Source organism: Protopterus annectens, chromosome 2.part1, assembly GCF_019279795.1.
Source record: "Protopterus annectens isolate FY-2018-M chromosome 2.part1, PAN1.0, whole genome shotgun sequence".
NCBI lineage: Eukaryota > Metazoa > Chordata > Ceratodontiformes > Protopteridae > Protopterus > Protopterus annectens.
Window position 1 is genome coordinate 1,146,017,837 of NC_056729.1, and position 22,500 is coordinate 1,146,040,336.

Below are 22,500 nucleotides of genomic sequence, written 5' to 3' on the forward strand. Positions count from 1 at the left end.
TATATTTGTATACCAGATAACATACTAGGCTGCATTCTCATTAGTGCCAAGTATGCCCTTGTCAGAGCTTATGCCTTAACTGTTCAACCTCAGCCTATCCACAGGGTTTGTTTCTGCTTGGAAAACAGCCACTATGACTGCTACCCAACGGTGGCCCTTGTACAGACCCCTGGTCATTTTAGGCCCGTTAGCCTCACCAAGCCCTGTATGCAAAGCCATTGGATGTGTTGTTGCAGAGCTCACTTATGCAGAATAACTGATCTGGACCTGACTCAGATTAGTTGTGTAAAGCACAGGTCCTGTCTTTTGAACAGAGTAAACTTGAAGTGTCAAAGGATGTGCATAGTGGTCACTGTGTGTGCTGCTTATCTTGAACTGGATAAGGCTTTTGACACAATCACCCATGCAATTATTATTGAAAAGTCTGGCAGGCTTAGTTTGCTGTTTAGCAGACAATGTTGGATGTTAAATTATCCATCAGATCCCAAGTATTGAAAGTTGCTGGTACTATATGTAAACCTAAAATTGGAATTGGGTGGGGGTTCACAGGGATCAGTGCTGGGCCCTCTCTTGTGTGGCATTTATTTTGCAGACATCCAATCTAGCCACTATTATCTGCTCTTCCACTGTTACGAAGTTGCGTCAAAAAGGGCTGAAATTTACTCGTACTTGATGTACTGAAAATAGTCTCAAGCTATTAAAAAAAGGCAGCTGTTCCCTCCTCTAAGTGGTACTTCTCTTCAAACAGATATGGCCGTAAGAGACCTAAATACTTGATTGACAACTCTCCCTCATTTGAGCATCGTGTTTCCTCCATAACATGGAAATCCTTTATGGCCCAGTTAGTCATCTTGCCTGTGTAGTCTTAGTTTATCAAACCAAGCATTGAATTCAGTGCCTCTTTTGGTATGTACAAATCCAAGTACTTCTCTCAACTGGAAAGGCCCCAGCAAGTTTTAATCAAATGAAATAATGTCCTTAAGTCATTCAATAATACTGACAGCTTAGCACAACTCTTTTTTATACTGTAGAGCATAGTGGCTGCTCTTAGGAGAATTGTTTCCCGATTCTGTTTGATTTCCTATTTCTTTGCAAAACCAGTGACTCTACAAACACCTGTACTAGGGGCCTAGGTTTACACCAACAAATAGCAGATTTCTAACTTAATACATTTCCAGCCTATGGAATAAGTTGCCATTACTAATGTACTGCCTTGTTTGTATTTAAGGTTACACTTGATTGGATGGGTAGACATGGATTTACACGAGTTATCACATATGACTCTGCTTGATTTGGAAAGTAAAGGGTGGCAAGAACCTTTGAGTGCATCTTAAAAGTGCATATTGTTAGATTTCTTAATGGCCTTGTGGTCACTTTCCCAGTATTATAGTTCATATATTCCTATTCTGATTTACTATCATGCTTCCTGTAACGGTCTCAAAAAATGGTAGCTTCTGTTTTACCACACTAAAGCAGGGATGGTAGTGTGGATAATATGCTACTGACGTAATTATATGTGAACGTCTGAGTTACACCAGTAATGCTGTTTATTATAACCCTTATTGTATGCTGTTTATTCCAGTTTGATAACTGGGTAAGTGGACCTATCAACAGACCCTTTTCAGTCATGAGTCATGACTTGGGCTCCATGGTGCAAAGCACAAACAGAAAATTATTTATACACTAAAAAATATTCACAGCTGTGCAACAGCACAGTAACAAAGTAGAAACAGTATATTTGTACACTATATACAATTATAAACACAAGTGATATTTATACTATGTACATTTAAGACAGGCATTTAACCATTGCACATTTGTAAGTGTCTTAAGAAAGAAGTAACTTCTGCATGAGCTGCAAGGACTAGCTATGGTTATGGAAGCAGGAGCATTTGGTATCCTTTAAATGGTTCTTTTAGTTTAAGTAATTGAAGCATTCTTGCTGCCTCACTTCTGCATGTAGCTGATTCCAAACAGCTGGCTATAGCTTAGAGAGGACTCTTTCTCCTGTGGAGGTTTAAAAAAATGAGGTCTAGTGAGGATAATGCTCGTGAGGGTGATGCTATCTTCTTGACTAAGTGTATATTTAGGCTGCTTGATTTGTAGTTTTGTTTTTGGGGGAAGGGGGTATCACATTTTTAGTAATTGTAGATTTGACAGCAAAGTAGAAATGTGACTCATTTACACATAGCAAGTTGCACCTCTTTAGAAGTTGTCGGTGATTAGTTTGGGCTTCTGCAAGAAGAACAAATCTGCAGATTTTGTTTATTGCAGTTAGTATTTTATGTGTGTATTGTGTATTTGAACTGGAGTGTAAAGTTATAAGAGAGCCAATGTTTGACTTGAGGGATAAGCACATATTTAGCTAAGGCATTATGAGCTATAGGGATGAAGGGTTATGACATTCTATAGCATAGCTTTAGGTGGTGGAAAGTTTTGCTAATAAAAATAATGCCAGTATGCTTGGCCAATGAAAGAATTGGGTACAAAGTCATCCATAGTTTTCTTCTTTTACTAGGGGTAGTGGATTCCAGATTAGTGGATTTAGGGACGTTTTGCAAAGTGACGAATTTCATGATATACTTCAGGGTTGAATAGGAACATATGATCTGATGTCCATTTCATTGTGCATCACACATGGGTCTTTGGCTCTGTCCTCAGATCCGAGCCCCAAACTCCTCTCTCTCCCATGATGCCTCACTTCTCCTCAAACCCCCAGACCTCATTTGCTGCCATTACAGACAGACGCATTTACGAGTCTCTCTCCAGTCTAGGTAAAGTTTTCATTTTTTCTCGTGGGATTCTTCCTTATTTTTCTCTCTAGTCTCCAATCTGATGCCCACAAGAGGTGCGTTTATTGCTTGGGTATGGGGCACTTGGAGATGCCATGTGATACTTGCTTGGCCTTTAGTCCCTGGGCCCTTGCTAATAGGAGGAATAAGGTAATCTTGAGAGGGAGTCTTCCCTCCTCTGCAGTCCAGACTCCTTCCCAAAAGAAGCCACCCCCCCCCTTGCACTTCCCTGTGGACATCTGCTTCTGCTTCTGAAAAACAAAGGAAGCTTTTGGATTCGTTCCCATTGGATCCATCTGTGGTTTGCCTCTCTTCTGATCCGAGAGGTCCCTCAGATCTGGGAGAATCAGCACTGACCAAACCTCCCACCCTGCTGGATCCCTTGACCTTTGGTCCGAGCAGTCTTTCGGGGCCATTGGAGGTCATTAGAATCCATAGGTCATCGTATCTGGAGTGGACTCTGTCACACCCGCCCAGATCTCAGGTCTCTGAGTCATACTTCGCACCGGAGCAAGTCCCCCCTTCCCCACTCAGACTGCGCAGCCAAGCTCATTACCAATGAGGTTGATGCAATCTTCCTTTCTTCTCTGCTCTCTCATTTTGATATGGATTGAATGATGAGGAGTTTCCTCTAATCTCAGATCCAGCTGGAGATTTTGCCATCTCTGACCACACTGGATTTGTGAGATCTCCAACCGATACCTCCGCCTCCTCTGATGTACTTGGCTTCGAAGTTGCAGGGTGTGGTGATCTCAAGTGGATTGGTGATGGATCATGGGATACTCCTTTCCCCAACTCTGACGGTATCCCAGACCATCTCTGCTCCAATTCTGTCAGAGCAAACTGGGTTCCGGAATAGAGAGGTCTACGATGGGTCCTCTGAGATGGTGTCAGATGTGAGCTTCTCGGAGCAGTCCCTTCCTCTGGGGGCCTCTGCCTTCGACAACTCTGGTTTGGTGCCCTCTGGTGGTGATAGATCTGGGATGGCCTCCTCTCTCTCTCGCTTAGCTGCTTCGGTGTCTGGGTTGGGGGGGCAGGCTCTCCGGCATCCTTGGCATTCCAGGTGAGGGCTTTCTCGACACCTGAAGACACGATCCTTCCCAATCCTCTGTGGATTGAAGCTTTGCTGCTATCCATCCAATGCATGGTCAGTCCATCTTGGAGAGCCTCCAGCCAACACCTCAGCAAGGGGGGTCCCCTGTTTGAGTCCTCCCCAGAGAACTCCGGAGATATCTTAGAAATCCTGAAAAAGGGTGGATGGTCTTCCAAACCCCCTTACTTTGAGGAGTCAGTGTTCTGGAGGCATTTGGGATGGGACCATCTGCATCTTGGGTGACCCCACCGGGAGACCAACCTGTCTATTCCGAAATGCATGGATAAGTATCTTAGTCCCCCTCAGGAGCATCCTTTCTGGAGTAAAGGTGTCCCAGTTGATGCCATTGTGGTATAGGCAGCCACCAAAAAAAAAGAGCTTGCAGAACAGAATTCCACTATCCATCCCCCAAACTGAGTCTAGGGCCTTGGACAGACATAGGAAGTTGGTGTATGCCTCAGCCACTTTTTCTCTGAGAACATTGAGTTATGTGGCACACGTCAGTCACCTTCAGAGAGACCTGGTGGAGGAAATTGCCCACCTCTCTGGAGAAGTCACTGTTGGAGGAAAATGTCAAAAAGGTTTCTACACAGCTGAACACTTTGGCTTTGATTGCTAACTCCTTGATAAGGCTGATCTCCCATGTGGTGTAGGAAACATGTTGAGCAGTTGGTTCAGGCATATCCCTCAGGAGACATGCCTGGATGAGACTGTGCGGGTTTGCGGACCCCTTCAAAGCGTCATTCATTCATTAAAGCACCCTTTGCCAGTTCCTTTTGGTCAGACCGTTCGTTAAGGAGACATTCACCCACAGCAAACAGGAGGGAAAGACAATATCTGGCGTAGGGATCAAATCCCCCCCCCATGGACCTTTTCCAGAGCCAACGTAGCGGGAATATGTGGTTCTGCAAATCTAAAGGTGCCTTTCCTGATTCGCAGATGAATCCTCTTTTAGGGGCAGAGGGAGAGGATTCAATGGTAGATGCCACCCCAGAAGGAGAGTGGGTCCACAGAACCAGGGCTTCAGGGAACCCTTCTCTGACAGGCTCTTTCAGTACTCCTAAAGTGCTGCCCGACTGCCCTACTCTGGAGGCAGTTTGTGGCAGACTATCCTTGCACCCAGCAGCCTGGACAGACACAAATAACACTTTGGTGTTAAACCTTATTTCCAGAGGCTACTGTATTCCCTTTTCCCTTCCTCCCCACACCAGGGAGTGTCTCCCTGAAGTGCCACTCAGTCAGAGGGAGAATGCCCTTCTAGACAAAAGTCATCCAGCGGGTCCCAACAAAACAACGAGGATGCAGAACTTGCGCTTCCTGGTGCCAAAGAAGACTAGGAACCTTTGACCCATCCTGGATCTAAACAGTTTGAATCTGTTTTTCACGAAGACAAAGTTCCACATGGTTACAGTACAGTCCATTCTGCCACTTGTGCGCAAGGACAACTGGATGTGCCTGGGGATCTCTAGAATGCATACTGTCATCAAAGTAGATGGGCACTTCAGGAGATATCTATGCTTCCAGCTGGGGGCCGATCGTTACCATTTCAGAACCCTGCCCTTTGGCCTCACTACTGTCCCCAGGTGTTGATCAGAGGCAAGGCAGTAGTCGCAGTGCATCTCCGTCTGTAGGGGTTCCAGGTATTCCCCTTCCTGGACAAATTGCTCCTAATGGCACCCACAAGGCATCAACTACTCCAGGCGATTCAGCTGATGTTGCGCCCGTTTCACAACCTGGAAATCACAGTGAACATGACAAAATCCAAGACGGTCCCAGTCCAGGACATCAGATTCATTAGGACTGAGTTGAACATGATCACAGAAGTTGCAGCTCTTCCCTTACAGAGGATATCATCTCTCAGGCAGCAGGTCCAGTTTCTAGTAGACACACCATCTCCATCAGCTTGCCTAGTTTTCATAGCCTTGGGATCCTTGTCGGCTGTCATCCGTCTGGTGCCTCTAGTCAGGTTCTTCATGCGAGTTCTTCAGTGGTGTCTGGTGATTCAGTGGTCCATCTGGTGTCGCCTGTTATCAACCCTGATCAAACTTACTCCAGTTTGCAGATGTCCTCTGCAATGGTTGATGCTCACAGACCATCTTCATCTAGGCAGACCTCCCCCCCTTTGGCCACAGTGATCTCGGATGCCTCCATATTTGGTGGGGGGTTGCATTTTCAGGGAAGGATGGTCCAATGCAGGTAGTCCCCTATAAGAGACTAAATTGGACACAAGTGTCCTGGAGATGAGGGTGGTTCTACTTGCATTGCAAGCCTTTCAGGACTACCTCCCTCTGGGGATTATTGCAATCTTGATGGACAATATGCCAGTGGTATGGTACATCAGCAAGCAGGGGGGAACCTGTTCTTACTCTGCAGAGAGTCCATGAGGGTCTGGGAATGGGCAATTGCTTTGAACCGCTTTCTCATTGCAACGCATATCCTGAGAGAATCAAGCGTTCTGTCGGACAGTTTGAGCAGGTCCATTTTGAGTCCTTTTGAGTGGTCCCTGAACCAGTCAGTAGCGAACAAGATTTTCAGTGGTTAGGGCCAACCTTGTTGCCATCTAAACAAGTGCAGCAGGTATTTTGCTCTGATCCCCCCTGCGGGGGAGTCACTTAGGGACACATTAGTCCAAGATTGGGCTCCAGGTGTCCTGTATGCTTATCCTCAAATCCCCCCTGATACTCAAAATTTTACAGAAAGCCAGCAAGTTGAAGACCAATCTTATCCTCATTGCCCCTCGCTGGCCTTGTCAGGTATGGTTCTCTTTTCTGCGGTCTCGCAGCAAATATTCTCCATGGATACTGGATCCCAGACAGGATCTCATTTTATGTCTGATGGGACGACAGATGCCCAGTCTTAGTACCTCAAACTAACCAATTAGTTTCTCCAAATCCAGTAATCTTGCTAAAGTCCAGGCTTCCTTCACCTGCTCGTGACATTATCTTGGCTTCTCAGAAGCCCTTCACCAAGAAGGTAAATTGTAGCAAATGGAAAAGGTTTTCCATCTGGGCTTCACAAAGGAATATAGACCCCTTTTCAGATGTCCTTATGTTTTTGAGCTAACTTTTCCATGAGGGATCTAGTTTTTCTACAATAAAGGTGCAACTTGCAGCTATCACAAAATTTCCGTGTTGGGAATGGAGTTGTTTTCCTCTACCCTTTCTTCTTCCAAACTCTGTTGGGCATTCTTAAAAAGGGTTTTTCACCCAAGACCTCCAATCAAGGATCCTTCTCCCCCTTGGGATCTTTAGTACTCCAGGGTCTCACCCAGAGTCTCTTTGAATCTGCTAGTTCTTGTGAGCTGAAGTATTTGTCATGGACGACCATCTTTTTTGTGGCTGTTACGTCAGCCAGAAGAGTTTCAAAATTGCAGGCTCTGTTTTCTCAACCATTGTAATAACCTTTTTCAAGGATAGTTTCTCTTAGGATGAATCCTTCCTTCATTCCAAAGGTCGCTTCAGAGGCAAACCTGAACCAGACCATTCATATACCTGTGCTTTTTTCCCAATTACTCCAATAAAGGCGAATACACATTACATTCTTTGGACATTCACAGACAGTTTTGTTTTTATCTAAGTAGAAGTAGACTTCATTGAAAGTCAGAGCAGTTTATTGCCTTTTCACCAAACATGTTGGGCCAGGCTATGTCTAAGATTACTTTAGCTAAATGGATTACGGAATGTATTTCCACGGTTTATTCTCAGCAAGCCAAGCAACTTCCCTGGCTAGTTAGAACCCATTCTGCCAGATCCGTGTCGACCTCTTCAGGTTTTTTTTGTTTGAATGCCAATTGATGAAATTTGTGCTTCTGCTACTTGGTCCACAGCCCATATGTTTGTGTTTCATTACAAGCTGGACATCATTTCCAGGAACAGAGCCTTCTTTGGCTTAGTGGTGCTCAGGCAAATCCTTCCTTGAGGTCATCCCAGGGTTTATGTAGCTAGGGACTCTGACCTATTCGTGATGCATAATGAAATGGACATAATCAGATTAGAAGTTATGTACTTACCATAACTTGGTATCTGTGTTGTCCAATTTTATTATGCATCACATCCCACTCTCCTTCCCCCTGCCTTGTATAGCTGAGAGCGATCTAGAGGATTATGGAACTCACTGGTTCATAGTTTGGACTCCAGTAGTTTTGTATCTGTTAAAATTCAAAGGGAGCTTATTCATGTCCAGCAGGAGCTAAAAACATTCCTATTATAACTTAACTGTTCTAATTTTAAGAAGAGGAGCAACATTTCTGTTAAGACCAGAGGATGTACTGGCTTGTAATGTAATTTGCCACCACAATTCTCTATATTCAATACTTGCTTCCCACGACCCCCTCCCCACATTATGTTTTACCTCTTCAAGAACAAAAAATAAAAACCTAGCCCTTGTGCATTTCTTAGTGTGTTTATATAATTCATTAATTTTATTTTCTATATGTCATGATAGTGTTTATATGTTCTATTTCTAAGTTTACGTTTTGTTTTACTGACATAAAATGCTTCACACCCTTTGCAAAGGGCTAGGTAAACTAAACAAAAAGAGTTGCAATTCCTTCAGTCATTTTACCTGTACTAGCTAAGAACACCCTCCCTTGTTCCAGATATATGGACACTGAGAACAGGCACCACACTTAATGTGCCTTTCCTTCTAACATATGCATTCCTTTTCATTTTGGGGTATTAATTACCAAACCCAGTTCTATTTTAATCCTTCTTTCTCAGGCTTCCCAGGCTGTCTGTGATCTTCTGGACTCTTAAGGAAAGACCTTAGCACTTTCTTTACTGGGCTGCACTTCTCAAGTAGCCTGCCACTCTATTAAATGTAGTTATGAGGCAGCTGATGCCTCTGGTTCTCTTTTGAGATGCTGCTGTTGGATTTGTGTCCACCTTTGCCTGATATTAAGGCCACAATGTTGCATGCTCCTGTTGATAGGACCCTGTTTGGTTTTGGAGCTGCTGAGCTTTTTAAGTCTCTGCAGGATAAGGAGAATCCATACAGGAATTGAAGCATATTTTTGTTTCTCCTATTCCCATGTTGCCAAGGAATTATCCCCATAAGTGTGGCTTTGTTCGCAGACAGCATCGCCCTCTCCCCAAATGTAAAAAGGGTTCTAGGTAGGTTCCTCCTAAATCCATTAAGACTTCCACTTCTATATCTCCTTTTTAAGACAAACCAGGTTCTATCTGACTGTTTCTCCTTTCCTTGGTCAGGTTCCTTTATCTTTGTCTTTCTCTGCCCCCTACCCAATTGGTTAGCAATCACTGAGGACTCTTGGGTTCTGTTCATCATCTGCCGGGCATATTTCATAGTGTGGAAATCCCTTCTTCCCTTTCTGGGCATCCCTCAAGCTCCTCAGGAGCAGCTTCCTTTGTTTCCAGAATTACTTCAGGGCCTTCTTTCTCAAGACAGCTTTCAAGCTGCTCCCCTTTCCCAGGAGTTGAAGGGGTTTTATTCCAGAAGTTTTCTGGTTCCCAAGAATGAAGGCACCCAGAAACCCATTCTGGACCTCTCTCATCTCAACACTGTTCTGAAGATCCTTCATTCCAGATGTCCCTTAAGACCCTGTTTCCTCCTCTTCTTCCCCAGGCTTTCCTGGTCTCTCTGGATCTCAGGGATGCTGATCTTCCCAGCCCTATTTATCCCCTTTTTAGGAAGTTGTTAGTTTGTTCCTTACATTTTCAGTTCTGTGCTTTTTTTGTTTGGTCTCTTTACTGTCCAAGGATTTTCACCAAATGCCTTGGTCTTGTGATTTCTTTTTGCAGGATGAGAGGAGTCCAAAGCTTTTCTTGTCTGGATGACAACCCCATTCATTCTTCCTCCCTGGAGACTGCTTCATCACTTTCATTGTACCGTTTGCCTCCTGCAAAGCCTAGGATTTACAATAAACTTAAAGAAATCAGCCAGATCTTGTGTTTTTGTTGCAGGCTCCAGCCCTGTGTTGGCGTCTCTGCTTCCTCCCAAGGTTCGTTCTCTGATTGCCTTTTTTCCATATGAAAAAATTACAGTGGTGCCTAAAGTCAGTATGGTTCCAACACTGTCATCCTTTGGATTGTCCAGTCCCCTTCTCTTCCCTCCTCTTCCACGCTTCAAGCTCGAGCTTCAGTGGTGGATTCATCAGCTATCTCTCAACCCAGGACATTCCTATTCAACCCCTAGTCCTCACTCAGGAACATTTTTCAGATGCCTTTGACACGAGATGAGGAGTCTGTTTTGACCCTTTCAGGGTTCAGGGTCTTTGGGCCTCCTCATCAGAAACCAGACCATATTGATATCAAGGAGATGATAGTTCTCCTCTTCACCCTTCATGCCTTTTATTATTCTTCTTCCAGGGACTCTCAAAAGCTTTACAAACAATACCACATTAATGTGGTACATCAACAAGCCAGGAGGAACAGTGTCCTGCCTTCTTTTCAGGCTAGCTCTTCAGGTTTTGGGATCTAGCTGTTCGGTATCAAGTGACTCTTCAGGCTGTATGTATTCCTTCAGAGCAGAACATAGTGACAGATGCTTTGAGCAGGTCCGTAACACAAGCTTACAAATGGATGCTTCATAGAGGTGTGTTTCTGGACATTTCCCATCAGTGGGGTACTCCTCAAGTAGATCTTTTTGCCTTCCCTTTTAACTGACAACTTCCTCTTTTTTGCACCAGTCCCAAGTCGTCTAGCCTGGAAGGTGGACGTCCTACCTGTCTCTTGGAAGGGGATGTTTTTCTAAGTCTTCTTTCCAGTCTCCAGTTCTGAATGTAATGCTGAAGATTGAGCAGGACTCACCCAAAATTTTGTTGGTGACCCATTTTGGTACCAGACACCATTAGTTCTCCCTATTTATGCACCTAGCTAATGGCAATCACCATAAGTTACCTCACAGGGTAGACCTTCTTACAACAAGGACAAGCGGGACTCTCATTCATTCTCACTTGTCCACTTGATTCCTTTTGTGCACCTTTTTTTGAGGATGTGCTTGGGGTTCTGCAGGAAGCCAGGAAATCCTATGTCCAAATTGAAGAGCTTTTCTGTTTGGTGCCTCGCTCTTAACTAGGATCCATTTTCTGTACACATCCCTCTGGATGTTCTTCGTGTTTCACTGTTGCAGTCCTCACATATGGGTTATCCGTCTCCTGGTAGCTCTCAGTTGGCCCGAATACCAGAGTCCTTGGTCTATGACGTCAGTTGCCACTGGTTGTAAAACTGATGTCAGTACGTCAGGTATAAAGGGAGGCAGCCAACGCCATTTCCTCAATCTTTCTTGCTGCAGAGCCCGAAGCAGATGCAATTTGCACTAGTGCCAATCAGCTGTTTACCTTCATTTCGCTTTCAGACTACCAAGTTGAAGACGCCTTCAGATAAGTACCCTGTTGGGGATCCTCTTTTCTTGCTTTAACGAATGTCAGATAAAGTTAACTGTCTTGCCTGTGGAAAACAGATTCTGCACCGTGATTTCCATTCCTATTGTATAACTTGTTTGGGCACGATGTCCCGAAGTGCAGTCTCTGTGCTTCCTTTAACCAGTGTACCATACTTCGTAGAGCTAAGATTTTGTACAGGCATTTCGGAGTCTATCCTAAGTTTGTTGGTATGGTATCTTCTGGTCTCTTGACTGCGGATATACCTAGGAAACCCAAAGACAAGGACCGTGACAGACCTAGGGTTAAATCTACTGATGACGCACCGGTGAAATTGGTAGTCAGCACAGTGGTAGTCAGTGAGGCGCTTTCGCAGCCCCTGCAGTCTGCAGATTTTCAGCTGCAAGCCTCTGATGAGACCTTTACGGAGTCATCCATGCCACAGGCTGCTATTTCATCTTCAGACCCTCCGCCTGTTGCCGCCTCAGATGGGTGTGGAGCCACTTTGCCGGCACCGGCTTCTGACGCCTCTTCTTTTCGACATGAGACCAGAACTAGACTGACTACCTTAATTCAGACTTCTGCAGTTGCTAGGCCTCCCGAATCCCTCCGGATTGCTAGTAAACCTTCCAGCCACAAACCTACTCACAAGCAGGCGTCGGCCTACCCTCCTATACCTCAGTCCCAGTTGGTAAAGATGGCTGGTAATCTTCTTTCCCTGATTAAGGGCTCTCATCCCCCCCCCTTCAAAGAGGGCAAGTGAATTATCTCCTGATGTTTTGTTTGTCTCATATTCTGAGATTTCCAGTATGTCTGAGGGTGAAGAAGGAAATTCTCAACTTTTTTCTGGCTTTGAGGATTCTGATGCTGAGGACTCTATCCCTTCTACCTCCACTCCAGATTTTTCTTTTGGGGATGCTTTGAATACTCTTAGGGAGCATTTTAAATGGGAATGTCAGGATTTTCCACAGTCTAAGAAAATCAGGGAATTTCTAGATTTGCCACAGCATAAGCCTCTGGCTATACCTCCAGTTTTAGAAGTTGTGGATGATGTTTTCATGGAAGATTCTTTAACTCCTAATTCTGTTCCTCTTGCCCCCAGAAAACCAGATAGGTATTACAGGGTTCCTGAATCTCATCAGTTCCTTTTTAAAAAACATACTGCTAATCCCGAAATTATTTCTCATGGCCCGAAGGGTGTTAAGGCTACTATTGCTAAAAATCCTGTGCCTTCTGATAGGGAATCTAGGGCCTTGGACAGGTGGAGTAAGAAAGTCTATACCTCTGCAATTCTTGCCATTAGATCTGTGAATTGTCTTTTTCACATGCTTAAGTATCAGCAGCATACTTTGGAGGCTTTTAAGGCTAAACTTGGGGATATTCCTTCCATGACGGAGAACAAAGATTTACAAGACTTACTGAATTCTGCCACTTCAGTGAATAAGCATTCACTTCATTGTGGTTTTGACACTTTGGAGGCTTCCTGCAGAGCAGCAGCCACTGGTTCCATAATTAGAAGGCATGCTTGACTCAGGGAGCAGCCTCTTTCTGAACCAGTTAAATCTAAATTGCTGGATGTTCCTTTGCACAAGGACAATCTTTTTGGTAATAAGGCTGAGGCGGTACTGAAAAAGTTGGAGGATAAGGCAAAATCTGTGCAAGCTGTAAAAAATTTCCTTCAGGTTCAGCCTTCTCGGTTTAGTAGGCATTATCCTTCCTAGAATTGATCTTTCCCTGATTCTGGCAAGCATGGTCACTCTAGGCTTAGGGGTTTCAGATCTCCCAAAGGGCAGGCTTCTGCCCCTCAAAGGGCTAAACAATGGCATTCTTCAGTTAAATCGGGGAGTTCTAAGCCAGCTTCCCAAAGCAAACATTCTCAATGACTCCGTCCTTCTTGTGCCTACCTCTGCGGACCCTGGGTTTCCTTTGGGGGGAAGGTTGGCCAGGTTCGCAGAGGTATGGTCTACCATCACAGGCGACAAATGGGTGCTCAGTATAGTACACCAAGGTTACAAGTTTTACTTTCACACCTTCCCTGTTTTACAAGGACACCCAGACATACCCAGAACTCTCATGGCAGAGGTACAAACTCAAATTTCTTCTCTACTGACTATGGGGGGCTATAGAGCCAGTTCCTGCAAATCAGGCAGGCCTAGGTTTTAGTCTAAGCTTTATCTGGTACCCAAGAAAGGGGGCACCTGGCACCCTATTCTGGATCTGTCCTTTCTAAACACTTTTCTGGTGATTCCCAAATTCAGGATGCTCACCCTTCAACAGTTACTACCAATGCTGGGCAAGGATTCATGGCTGGTAACTTTGGATGTCAAGGAGGCTTATCTGCACATCCCCATAAGGGAAAGTTGCAGGCAGTTCCTTCACTTCAGGGCTGGGGAGCAACACTTTCAATTCTCTGCATTGCCCTTTGGCTTATCTACTGCTCCCAGAGTTTGTACGAAGTGCCTGGCTCCAGCCATTGCTTTTTGCAGGCAAACATTCAAATTTATCCTTACCTGAATGATTGTCTCATTCAAACAAACTCCCCAGAACAACTGGAAAAGGATTTGGATTTCCTGAAGAACATTCTCACCTCTTTGGGTTACACTCTCAATGAAAAGAAATCAAAGCTGGTTCCTTCAAGAGAGATGGTTTTCCTGGGAGCGAGTCTGAATACAGCCACCCAGATGGTATTCCTTCCTCAGCAGAAGCAAGATCTTTCCGCTTACTTCATGAACTTCGCAAGCATGGCCCAGCTCTCTGCAAGGCAATTCCTGCAAGTACTAGGGTTCATGGCTTCATGTATTTTGATGATCTCATATGCAAGGCTGCATATGAGAAAACTTCAGTGGTACCTCAAACATCTTTGGTGTCAACACACGCAGGACTTAGACTTGATTCTTCCCCTGATTCCCTGTCTACAATCGGAGTTCCTCTGGTTGGCGACAGCCTGTTCTCAGAACAAGGGTCTGCCTTTCCGCCCACTGCCTGCCAGCTAGACTCTCACCATAGACACCTCAGATGTTGCATGGGGGGGCTTCATCTGGAGGGCAGGGGCATACAGGGGACCTGGAGCACACAGCAGATTCATCTGCACATAAACTTAAAAGAATTGATGGCAGTGCAGCAGGCCTTACTAGCTTTCAAGGACCTACTCTACCCTGGGACTCTGCTGATCAGGACAGACAATACCACGGTCATGTGGTACATCAACAAGCAAGAGGGGACTCCCTCGTACCCCTTGTGCAGACAGAGCATGAGACTGTGGTCCATAGCAACATCCATGGGCTAACAACTAATAGCTCAGTATCTTCCAGGGAGACTGAACTCCCTGGTGGATCATTTCAACAGATATGTTCTGGATCCTCACGACTGGCAACTGAACAGGAACATTTTCCAGCGCATCACTCATCATTGGGGCACCCCACAAGTGGATCTTTTCTCCTCTCACACCAATCATCTCCTTCCAACCTTCTGCACCAGTGAGTTTCACAACAAAGCTTGGAGGGTGGATGCGTTGTCCTTCCCATGGACACATCTCTCAGTTTATGCATTCCTTCCTTTGCCTCCTCTTCCCAGAGTACTGCTAAAGATAAGGGACAAAAAAACAAAGGCTATTCTGATAGCTCCAGTTTGGCCCAGGCAGCATTGGTATCCCCTCCTTCACAGCCTTTCCCAGGCTCAGCTTTGGCATCTTCCCCTGGTACCAGATCTGTTGGATCAGGGAGGGGGAAAGTGCCTTCATCCTCATCTTCAAACTCTGCATTTAACTGCCTGGCTAATACTTTAAATCTTTCCAAACAGGCGGTTGAAGTTCTTCATGAGGCCAGGAGGCCTAGCACAAGAAAATCCTATGCAGATAAATGGAAGAGATTTTGCTCTTGGATGCTAGCTAAAGGAGAAGACTGTTCTCATCTTTTTCTTTCTCTCATTCTTGACTACCTGGCAGGCTTGCTTAATGGTGGACTTTTCTTCAATCAAAATTCACGCTTCAGCAATTTCAGCTCATTGTTCTTTTGAGCAACCCATTTTTTCTCACCCCTTGATGAAGCAGTTCCTGAGGGGAGCTAGTAATCTTAGAACTCCCAGAAGAGCTCCTACTCCTTATTGGGATCTTAATTTTGTCCTGGAAAAACTCTCTACCTCCTTTTGAACCAGCTGCCTGTGCAGGTTTGAAGTTTATGTCCTGGAAGACTAATTTCCTTTTAGCTATTACTTCAGCTAGAAGGGTATCTGAGCTGCAAGCCCTAATGGCAGTAGAACCTTTCATTATTTTTCACTCAGATTGGGTTTCTCTGAGAACCAATTCCTCCTTTAGGTGGTTTCCAGTTTAACCCTTAACCAGTGTGTTCACCTGCCTACATTTTTCAACAATCCCCAAAATAAAGGGGAAAGGATTCTGCACTCTTGATGTGCACAGACAGCTGAGATTTTACTTAAACAGGACTAAATCCTTTTGGAAATCTGAACAGTTATTGGTTAGTTTTGCTCCTGGAGCTCAGGGTAAAGCTATTTCAAAACAAACCATCTCCAAATGTATTGCCCATTGTATTCACTTTAGTTACCTGCAGCATGGGAAGGTTCCCCCTCAGGGTATTAGGACCCATTCTACTAGAGCGGCCTCTACCTCTGCAGCTTTTCTGAGGTATGCCTACTAAGGACATTCTAGAAGCAGATACTTGGTCTTCTGTCCATACTTTCACAAAGCATTACAATCTACCTTTGTTTTTTAAATCCAGGGCTGGTTTTGCCTCTGCAGTTTTGCAGGGCCTCCTCACCAACCCTTAATCTGTGATCCTTCCTCCCCCCCTTTGTGTTCTTACTGGGCTTTGGGAATCAACCCATATGTGAAGACTGCAACAGTGAAACGCGAAGAACATAATACAGTTGTGTACACTTACCATAAATGTAGATGTTTGAGTGTATTCACTGTTGCAGTCCTGGTTTCTCACCCTCCATTCCCCCTATTTTCCTAAGGCACAGTCTCTAGATTTTTATTTTTTGTATGACATGTGTCCAGGGTGCTGCCATTCCTGGGTTAGCCTTCTTTTGGGGGCTTCTGACAGTTAAGACAAGAAAAACTGAGGAAATGGCATCGTCTGCCTCCCTTTTATACCTGACGTGCTGACATCAGTTTTACAGCTGGTTGCAGCCGATGTCATATACCAAGGACTCTGGTATTCGGGCTGACTGAGGGCTACTGGAAGCCAGATAACCCATATGTGAGGGCTGCAACAGTGAATATCTACATTTATGGTAAGTGTACACGACTGTACTTTGTCTTTTTATGAATTAGTCCATGCTAGGGTGGGTTATTCTCCAGTTAAAGCTGACCTTTCAGTTGTTTCTGCCATTAACCCATCCTCTGGTCTTTGTTTGAGGTCAAGCAGTTTCTTAAAGGTGTCCTTCAGGTCAGGCCTCCCAGGAAGCTGGTTGTGGTTTCCTGGGACCATATTTTTGCCCTTGAAAAATTGACCCAGGTTCCTTTTGAACCTGCACCTTCAGCATCCTTACAGCATTGTAAAAGAAGACTGCTCTTCTTTTGGCTCATACTTTAGCCAAGAGAGTGTCTGAACTGCAGGCTTTTAGGGGTGTTCCTCTATTTTTAGTTCACAGGGACAGGGTGTCTTATGCTGAAAGTGGTTAATGAATTATTTTAATGAGTGTTAATGTACCTTCCTCTTTTTCCCTTCTCCACAGTCCACTAGTGAGAAAGGTCTTGACATGTTGGATTTGCATAGGCAGCTCAGATATTATTTGGGTAAGACTAATGCCATTCTCACGTCTGAGCAACTTTTTGTTTCATCCCAGATTTCTAGGTTAGGCAGTTACTAACCATTTTTTACATAGATCTCCAAGGCCATTTCTTTGTTACAACTTTCATGGGGAAATGCCTCTCTGCTTCAGGGGCATTCTGCCAGGGCTGTGGCTTTTTCTTGTGCTTTTCTTTTTTCTTTTAAAGGTTTGTTACCAATTCCATCCTTGAGGCTGCTTCTTGGACCTCTGTCCATATACTAAACTATACTAAACTATACAAATTGGTTGCCATTTCCACCAGGGCTGTCCTGCATGGTTTCCCTAAGTAATGAATACTGCACCAGTGATATAGGACATAGTACCGTTGTGTAAAATATGATTATAACAGTGGATGTCCTTCTCTTCAGTGTTGCAGTATTTTTTCCCTCCCACTTCCCCTTTTGCTCTATTTTTCCTTTTCTCATTCTAGATGCACATGTTCCTCCTAGGGCTACTCAGCTCTGAGGTATGTACATCCATCTCTCTCTTTATGCACTTTGGCTTGTGTAGGGAGCATACATGTGACACCTATAAAAACCTGAGGCTTTGGTATATGGCTGGACATTGGGCTGCAGTTGGCAGGGATTCTCTTTAGTAAAGAATATTGCAAAAGTGAAGAGAAGGCCATCAGCTGTTAAGATTTCGATTTTACGCAACTTTACTTTGCCAAGAAAATGGTATTGGGTTGGATGTTTACAGTAAGCTTAAATACATATTACATGTTTCCTGGATCGTAAAAGAGGGACCTATATCTTAGAAGGAAATATGAGATTTTGCCTATGGTAATTTGAACATAAAGAAGCTTCTTCTTCTTTCGGCTTTTTCCCGGTCAGGGGTTGCCACAGCGGATCACCGTGTCCGCACATTGATTGGCAGTGGAGTTTTACAGTGTCGAGTTGCCAGCCCGGCGCCCAACCTTCCACAGAAGGCACACACACATGCACACCTAAGGCCAATTTAGAGTGTCCAATCCACCTGCAGCATGTCTTTGGGATGTGGGAGGAAACCGGAGCACCCGGAGGAAACCCACGCGACCACAGGGAGGACATGCAGACTCCGCACAGAAGGCACCCCAGCCGAGGATCGAACTGGAGAACCTCTTGCTGTGAGGTGGCAATGCTAACCACTGCACCACCGTGGCCGCCCTAAACATAAAGAAGCTAAAATACATTATCTTTTTGAAAATCCTTGAGGTGTATTCATTTTGATGTAGGCTGTGTCCTATCCATGATGTAGAAAAGAAATCTGATTCATTGTCTAGATTGTGGATGGGACAGCAAGGAATGGAACGCCATCAAATTTTAAACAGGATAGTGGATTTTATGTCTGGCTTTGAAATAATTTGTAATCATTCAGGGTAAGTTTTTTTTTTGTCATGGTAGGCAACCAGATATTTGCAGTTGATGGCTTTGCTGAATTAGGGTTGGGGTATTCTGTTGCTGGCTAGTAACTATTTTGTTTTTGTGAGACTGAGTTGAGCTACATTACTGTGGCCACTATTTTCATTTCTTAAATTTTTGTTAGTTAAGCATCTGTTTCTATAATTGCATGCTATGGTCATGGGATGTCTGTGGGGGAAAAATAACTTGCTGTTGTTATTATCCTGTTGGACTAATGTGATCCATGTAAAACAAGTTGGAATAATCTTCTGGGGGATTGTGTGTGTGAAGCAGAGCTGAAATGCATAACTGTAGCCATTAAGTGTTCTTTTAAGCACAATCTTATTTTTGGGTCATACACAGTCGGCAAAGTGACTGTAACTGCTTTAGGTGGGATGTATGTGGATGAAAGTGACTGACCATTTTGTTTTGCTAATTTTAAACGATCAGTCAGGTACTGGCAGGACTGGTGTGCCTTTGCATGAGTTTTTCACTGTGGTACTGTGCATTATGCCAGACAAACTTGAAATTACTGTGACTGACTTTACTTTTGCTTTGCTGCAAACAGCCTTTTGAGAGATGTACACAACCAACAAAGTAGCAATAATTGCTGGGAATGGTTGGGCGAACTGTATATGAAAGCGGCTTACCTTACTGTCATGATTAGAATAAACAGTCATTAGTCTGGTTTTGGAGAAATAACGTGCTTTTGTGGAAAACAAATTGAAATATTTTAATGGGGCCATTTTTTTTTAATTACTTTCCAGAATCTGAGGGTCTACAAAGTAATCAAGTGTCTTTAATTGACTGGTAGGTAGTAGGGAAGTGTCCTAACCAAATTTCCCCTAGTCAGTAAAATACCACCATGGGATTCCCCTGAACAGAGGCCACTAGCCTTATGGGACTGAATCAACAATGAATGGATGAATAAATAGATCTGTGGATAAAAATGAATTACTTGTGCTGTTGAATGGCTGTTCATTGATTTGGTTTAACAGGAGTAGCATCACAAAATGTATTGTTTGAAATTCAGTATAAATGAACATTGCTATGGTTTAGGGTTGTGTGTGCGGTGATTTGTAGATATACTTTTGTCCAAGTCTGACATTGGAATGATGCACTGAACATTGCTGTTTTCCAGGGAAAGGGCTGTATGACAGCATCAACTTAAAATATGACTGTGGCCTTTTGTTCATTCAGTTTCATACCAGTCTAACACCAGAGAGGTACATAAAAGGTGACTTTTGGGGGGGGGGGTGTAGGGAGGTGTGCACTGATATCAGCCAAACAAAATTTATGTATTCTCTCAAGCATTTGTCTTTTTTTTTTGTTTGTTTTATAGAGCTTTTATATTGCCAGCTTTTAATAGTAGACCTTTGGCACAACTTAGTTGTTTGAGTAAAAAATAAAACTGAACTACTTTCCTTGCTCATGATTTTTGTTCAAATTATTAGATCTAAATGCTAGAAAAAGCTGTAAAATGCATCGTAGGACATCCAGAGTACACATTCCACTGTATTAAATTATTTCTTTTAAAGTTGTAGTGTAATTTTGGCTGTGTTTAAAAGGATGGCAGAAAAAAAAACATGGATCAAAAATTTGGAAAAAGGCTTTCAAATGTACCTCAGAGCATCCAGAACCTACGACTTCTGGGTGCAGATAACCAGCTTAATAGTTTTTCCTCCATTATTGTTACAGTGCAATCTTGACCATGTAGGGTGTGTTAAAAGGATGGAGAAAAATCCAATGCTTAAGGCAAAGTGTGAAAAAAAGGAGAGAAAAGTACTTTGGATGGTGCGCAGAGGCTAGGATGGAGAGGGAACAAAGACTGGCCTGACCTGTGAGAGTTAATTTTGCAGCACTATCCCTTGCATGACAGTGTTGTCTAAGCACTCATTCGTATCTTATCCCCATTACGCCATGTCATGTTATCTTCACTGTGTTATTTGCCTGTGGATTGCATTGTATGACTTTCTGATAAACCCTTCTCTGTAGTGAGAATATTTGAGTCGTAGCATCCAGACTATGACAGCATGCTATGGAAGTTACTCTTGCAGGCTTTATTTATTATTTGATGTGAATGCTGTAACAGTTTTAGCCTTCCAAATTTATACTGCATTGCTTTACTGAAAATTACTGTTAGCTAACTATTATCAATGTATTTGATTATTGACAGGCTGCAAAATGAGTAGTGTTACAGTAGTATATACTCCTTGGTCTAATCTGAAGAAAACAGGAGACATGGATGTGGGACAGATAGGATTTCACAAGCAGAAGGATGTAAGTATTTTTAAACATAATCAGACAATTTAAAAATGGAAATAGTTAAAACTCTCTTAGAAATTATGTCGCTTATAAAATAAAGGGAAAGTGCAAGTCTTGACATTCATGGGCATTCCTACCGTGTACAAATTCATCAGGCAATCTGCTTCTTTTTACTGTTACACCTCTGCATGTCTGTCTTATGTACCCATGTTACCCATTGATAAGTGTGATGTCATGTTAAGAAATTTCTTTGTAAGGGAGTCTTGGTACTCGTGTACACTTAAGTTACAATGTTTCTGTGGATGAAGATGTTCTGCTTTATGCAACATTACACATAGATAAAACAAATGGAAAGGAAACTCTGTCACACACACCACTGTAAATCTCTCCTAGAATTAGACTGGCTTGAACTACCCAACCAACTTGCCTTTATTCAGCTGTCCACCTTGCACAACCTTATTTTCAAGCCTACTGCCTGCCCTGCACTAGCCAGTCTAGTCACACATTACACAACAAACCGATTCCTATGATCAGAAGACAAAAATCTCTTGGATGTCACAAAATCCACAAGAAAACCTGGTCACACTCTGTATTCATACATTGGAATTCATTACCTCTAGCTACCAGTTTTTTTTTCCTGGCCTAACCTATTTCAAAGCCTCTTTAAAAAATTATCATAAAAATACATGGCTGTGCTCCTGCATAAAGCCTGCCTAATGCTTAGGTCTTCCTCTTCTGTCATATTTCAAAACCTCACAGACTACAAGATCCTAAAGCTCTTCTAATGCCTTCTCCTTTTCTATACCATATCCTTAAGCTGCTGCTCAGGCTTTATTGCTTCACTTCTTCTTAAAATCTGTCTCGCTATATGTCTGCATCACTAACTTTCTTGCTGCTGTTTCTACTTCATGTATGATGAGAGTGACAGTTATCGTCTGTAATCTTTTAACTGTATAGAACTGTTTAGATGTGTAGTAATATATTACAACATCTTGTAGCAGTTCTTTCAACCTATTTTTATATAGTTTTTGTAATGTAATCTTTATTGTATTGGATTATACTGTATTTGTATTGTACTGTATGTGGATCTTTTCTCCCCGGGCCTCTTCTGAAAACAGGTTCTGTAGACCCAGTCAGACCACCCCAGTAAACAAATGTCAAATAAATATATGTTCAGTAATCCCAGTATAGATGCAGTTTAAGGGAAACGGTGTACTTTCATTTTTGAGCATAAACACGGTCTTGTAAAGAAATTCATGTTGCCCATTTTACACTTCAGCAGTCTCGTTTAATTTGAGTTACATAGCAGACAAAACAGAGATTTACCTTTTCTTATTAATTCTACTTCTATTTCTAACTCTCAAAATGGGATGCATTCATGTAATACATGTGTGGTATGCCCTAACATTTTCATAGGATCTCAGTACACATTCACACATTGTAATTATACTATTAAGTTTTCAAAATATTTCTCCTGCCATTCTACAGCAGTAGTATATGCAGGTATTTGTGCATCTTGTAAAGCATTTTATGTAGGTAAAACTACAAGAAAACTTTCAGATATTAAGGAGCATCTAGGAGCCATCAGGGCAAAGAACTTAAAGAACGCCCTTGCTAAACATAGCATTTTTTTGTACTACTTTTAGTAAATTTTACTTTATAGTATTAGAACAAGTTTTTTTGGAGATTGGGAATTATATTTAGAACTAAGAGAACTTAAATGGCAATTACTGCTTAATTCAGAAACATACCCTGGACTGAATGAAAGTGTTAATATTAAATGCGCTTTAAAATGGAAGATTTAATTCTAACAGTTGTTCTCTTTCTACAAAATGTGTTTGC

General features: G+C 43.1%; 1 protein-coding gene across 2 annotated transcripts in view; it reads left to right on the forward strand.

Annotated features, from left to right (window-relative positions):
- CCDC25 (coiled-coil domain containing 25) overlaps positions 1-22,500 on the forward strand; it is a gene marked incomplete in the record, with an annotated part of 783,974 nt that overhangs the window by 429,487 nt on the left and 331,987 nt on the right. For both annotated transcript variants that reach the window (XM_044062680.1, XM_044062681.1), the window contains 1 exon segment: positions 20,570-20,673. In XM_044062680.1, coding sequence (XP_043918615.1) covers positions 20,570-20,673 — 104 coding nt within the window.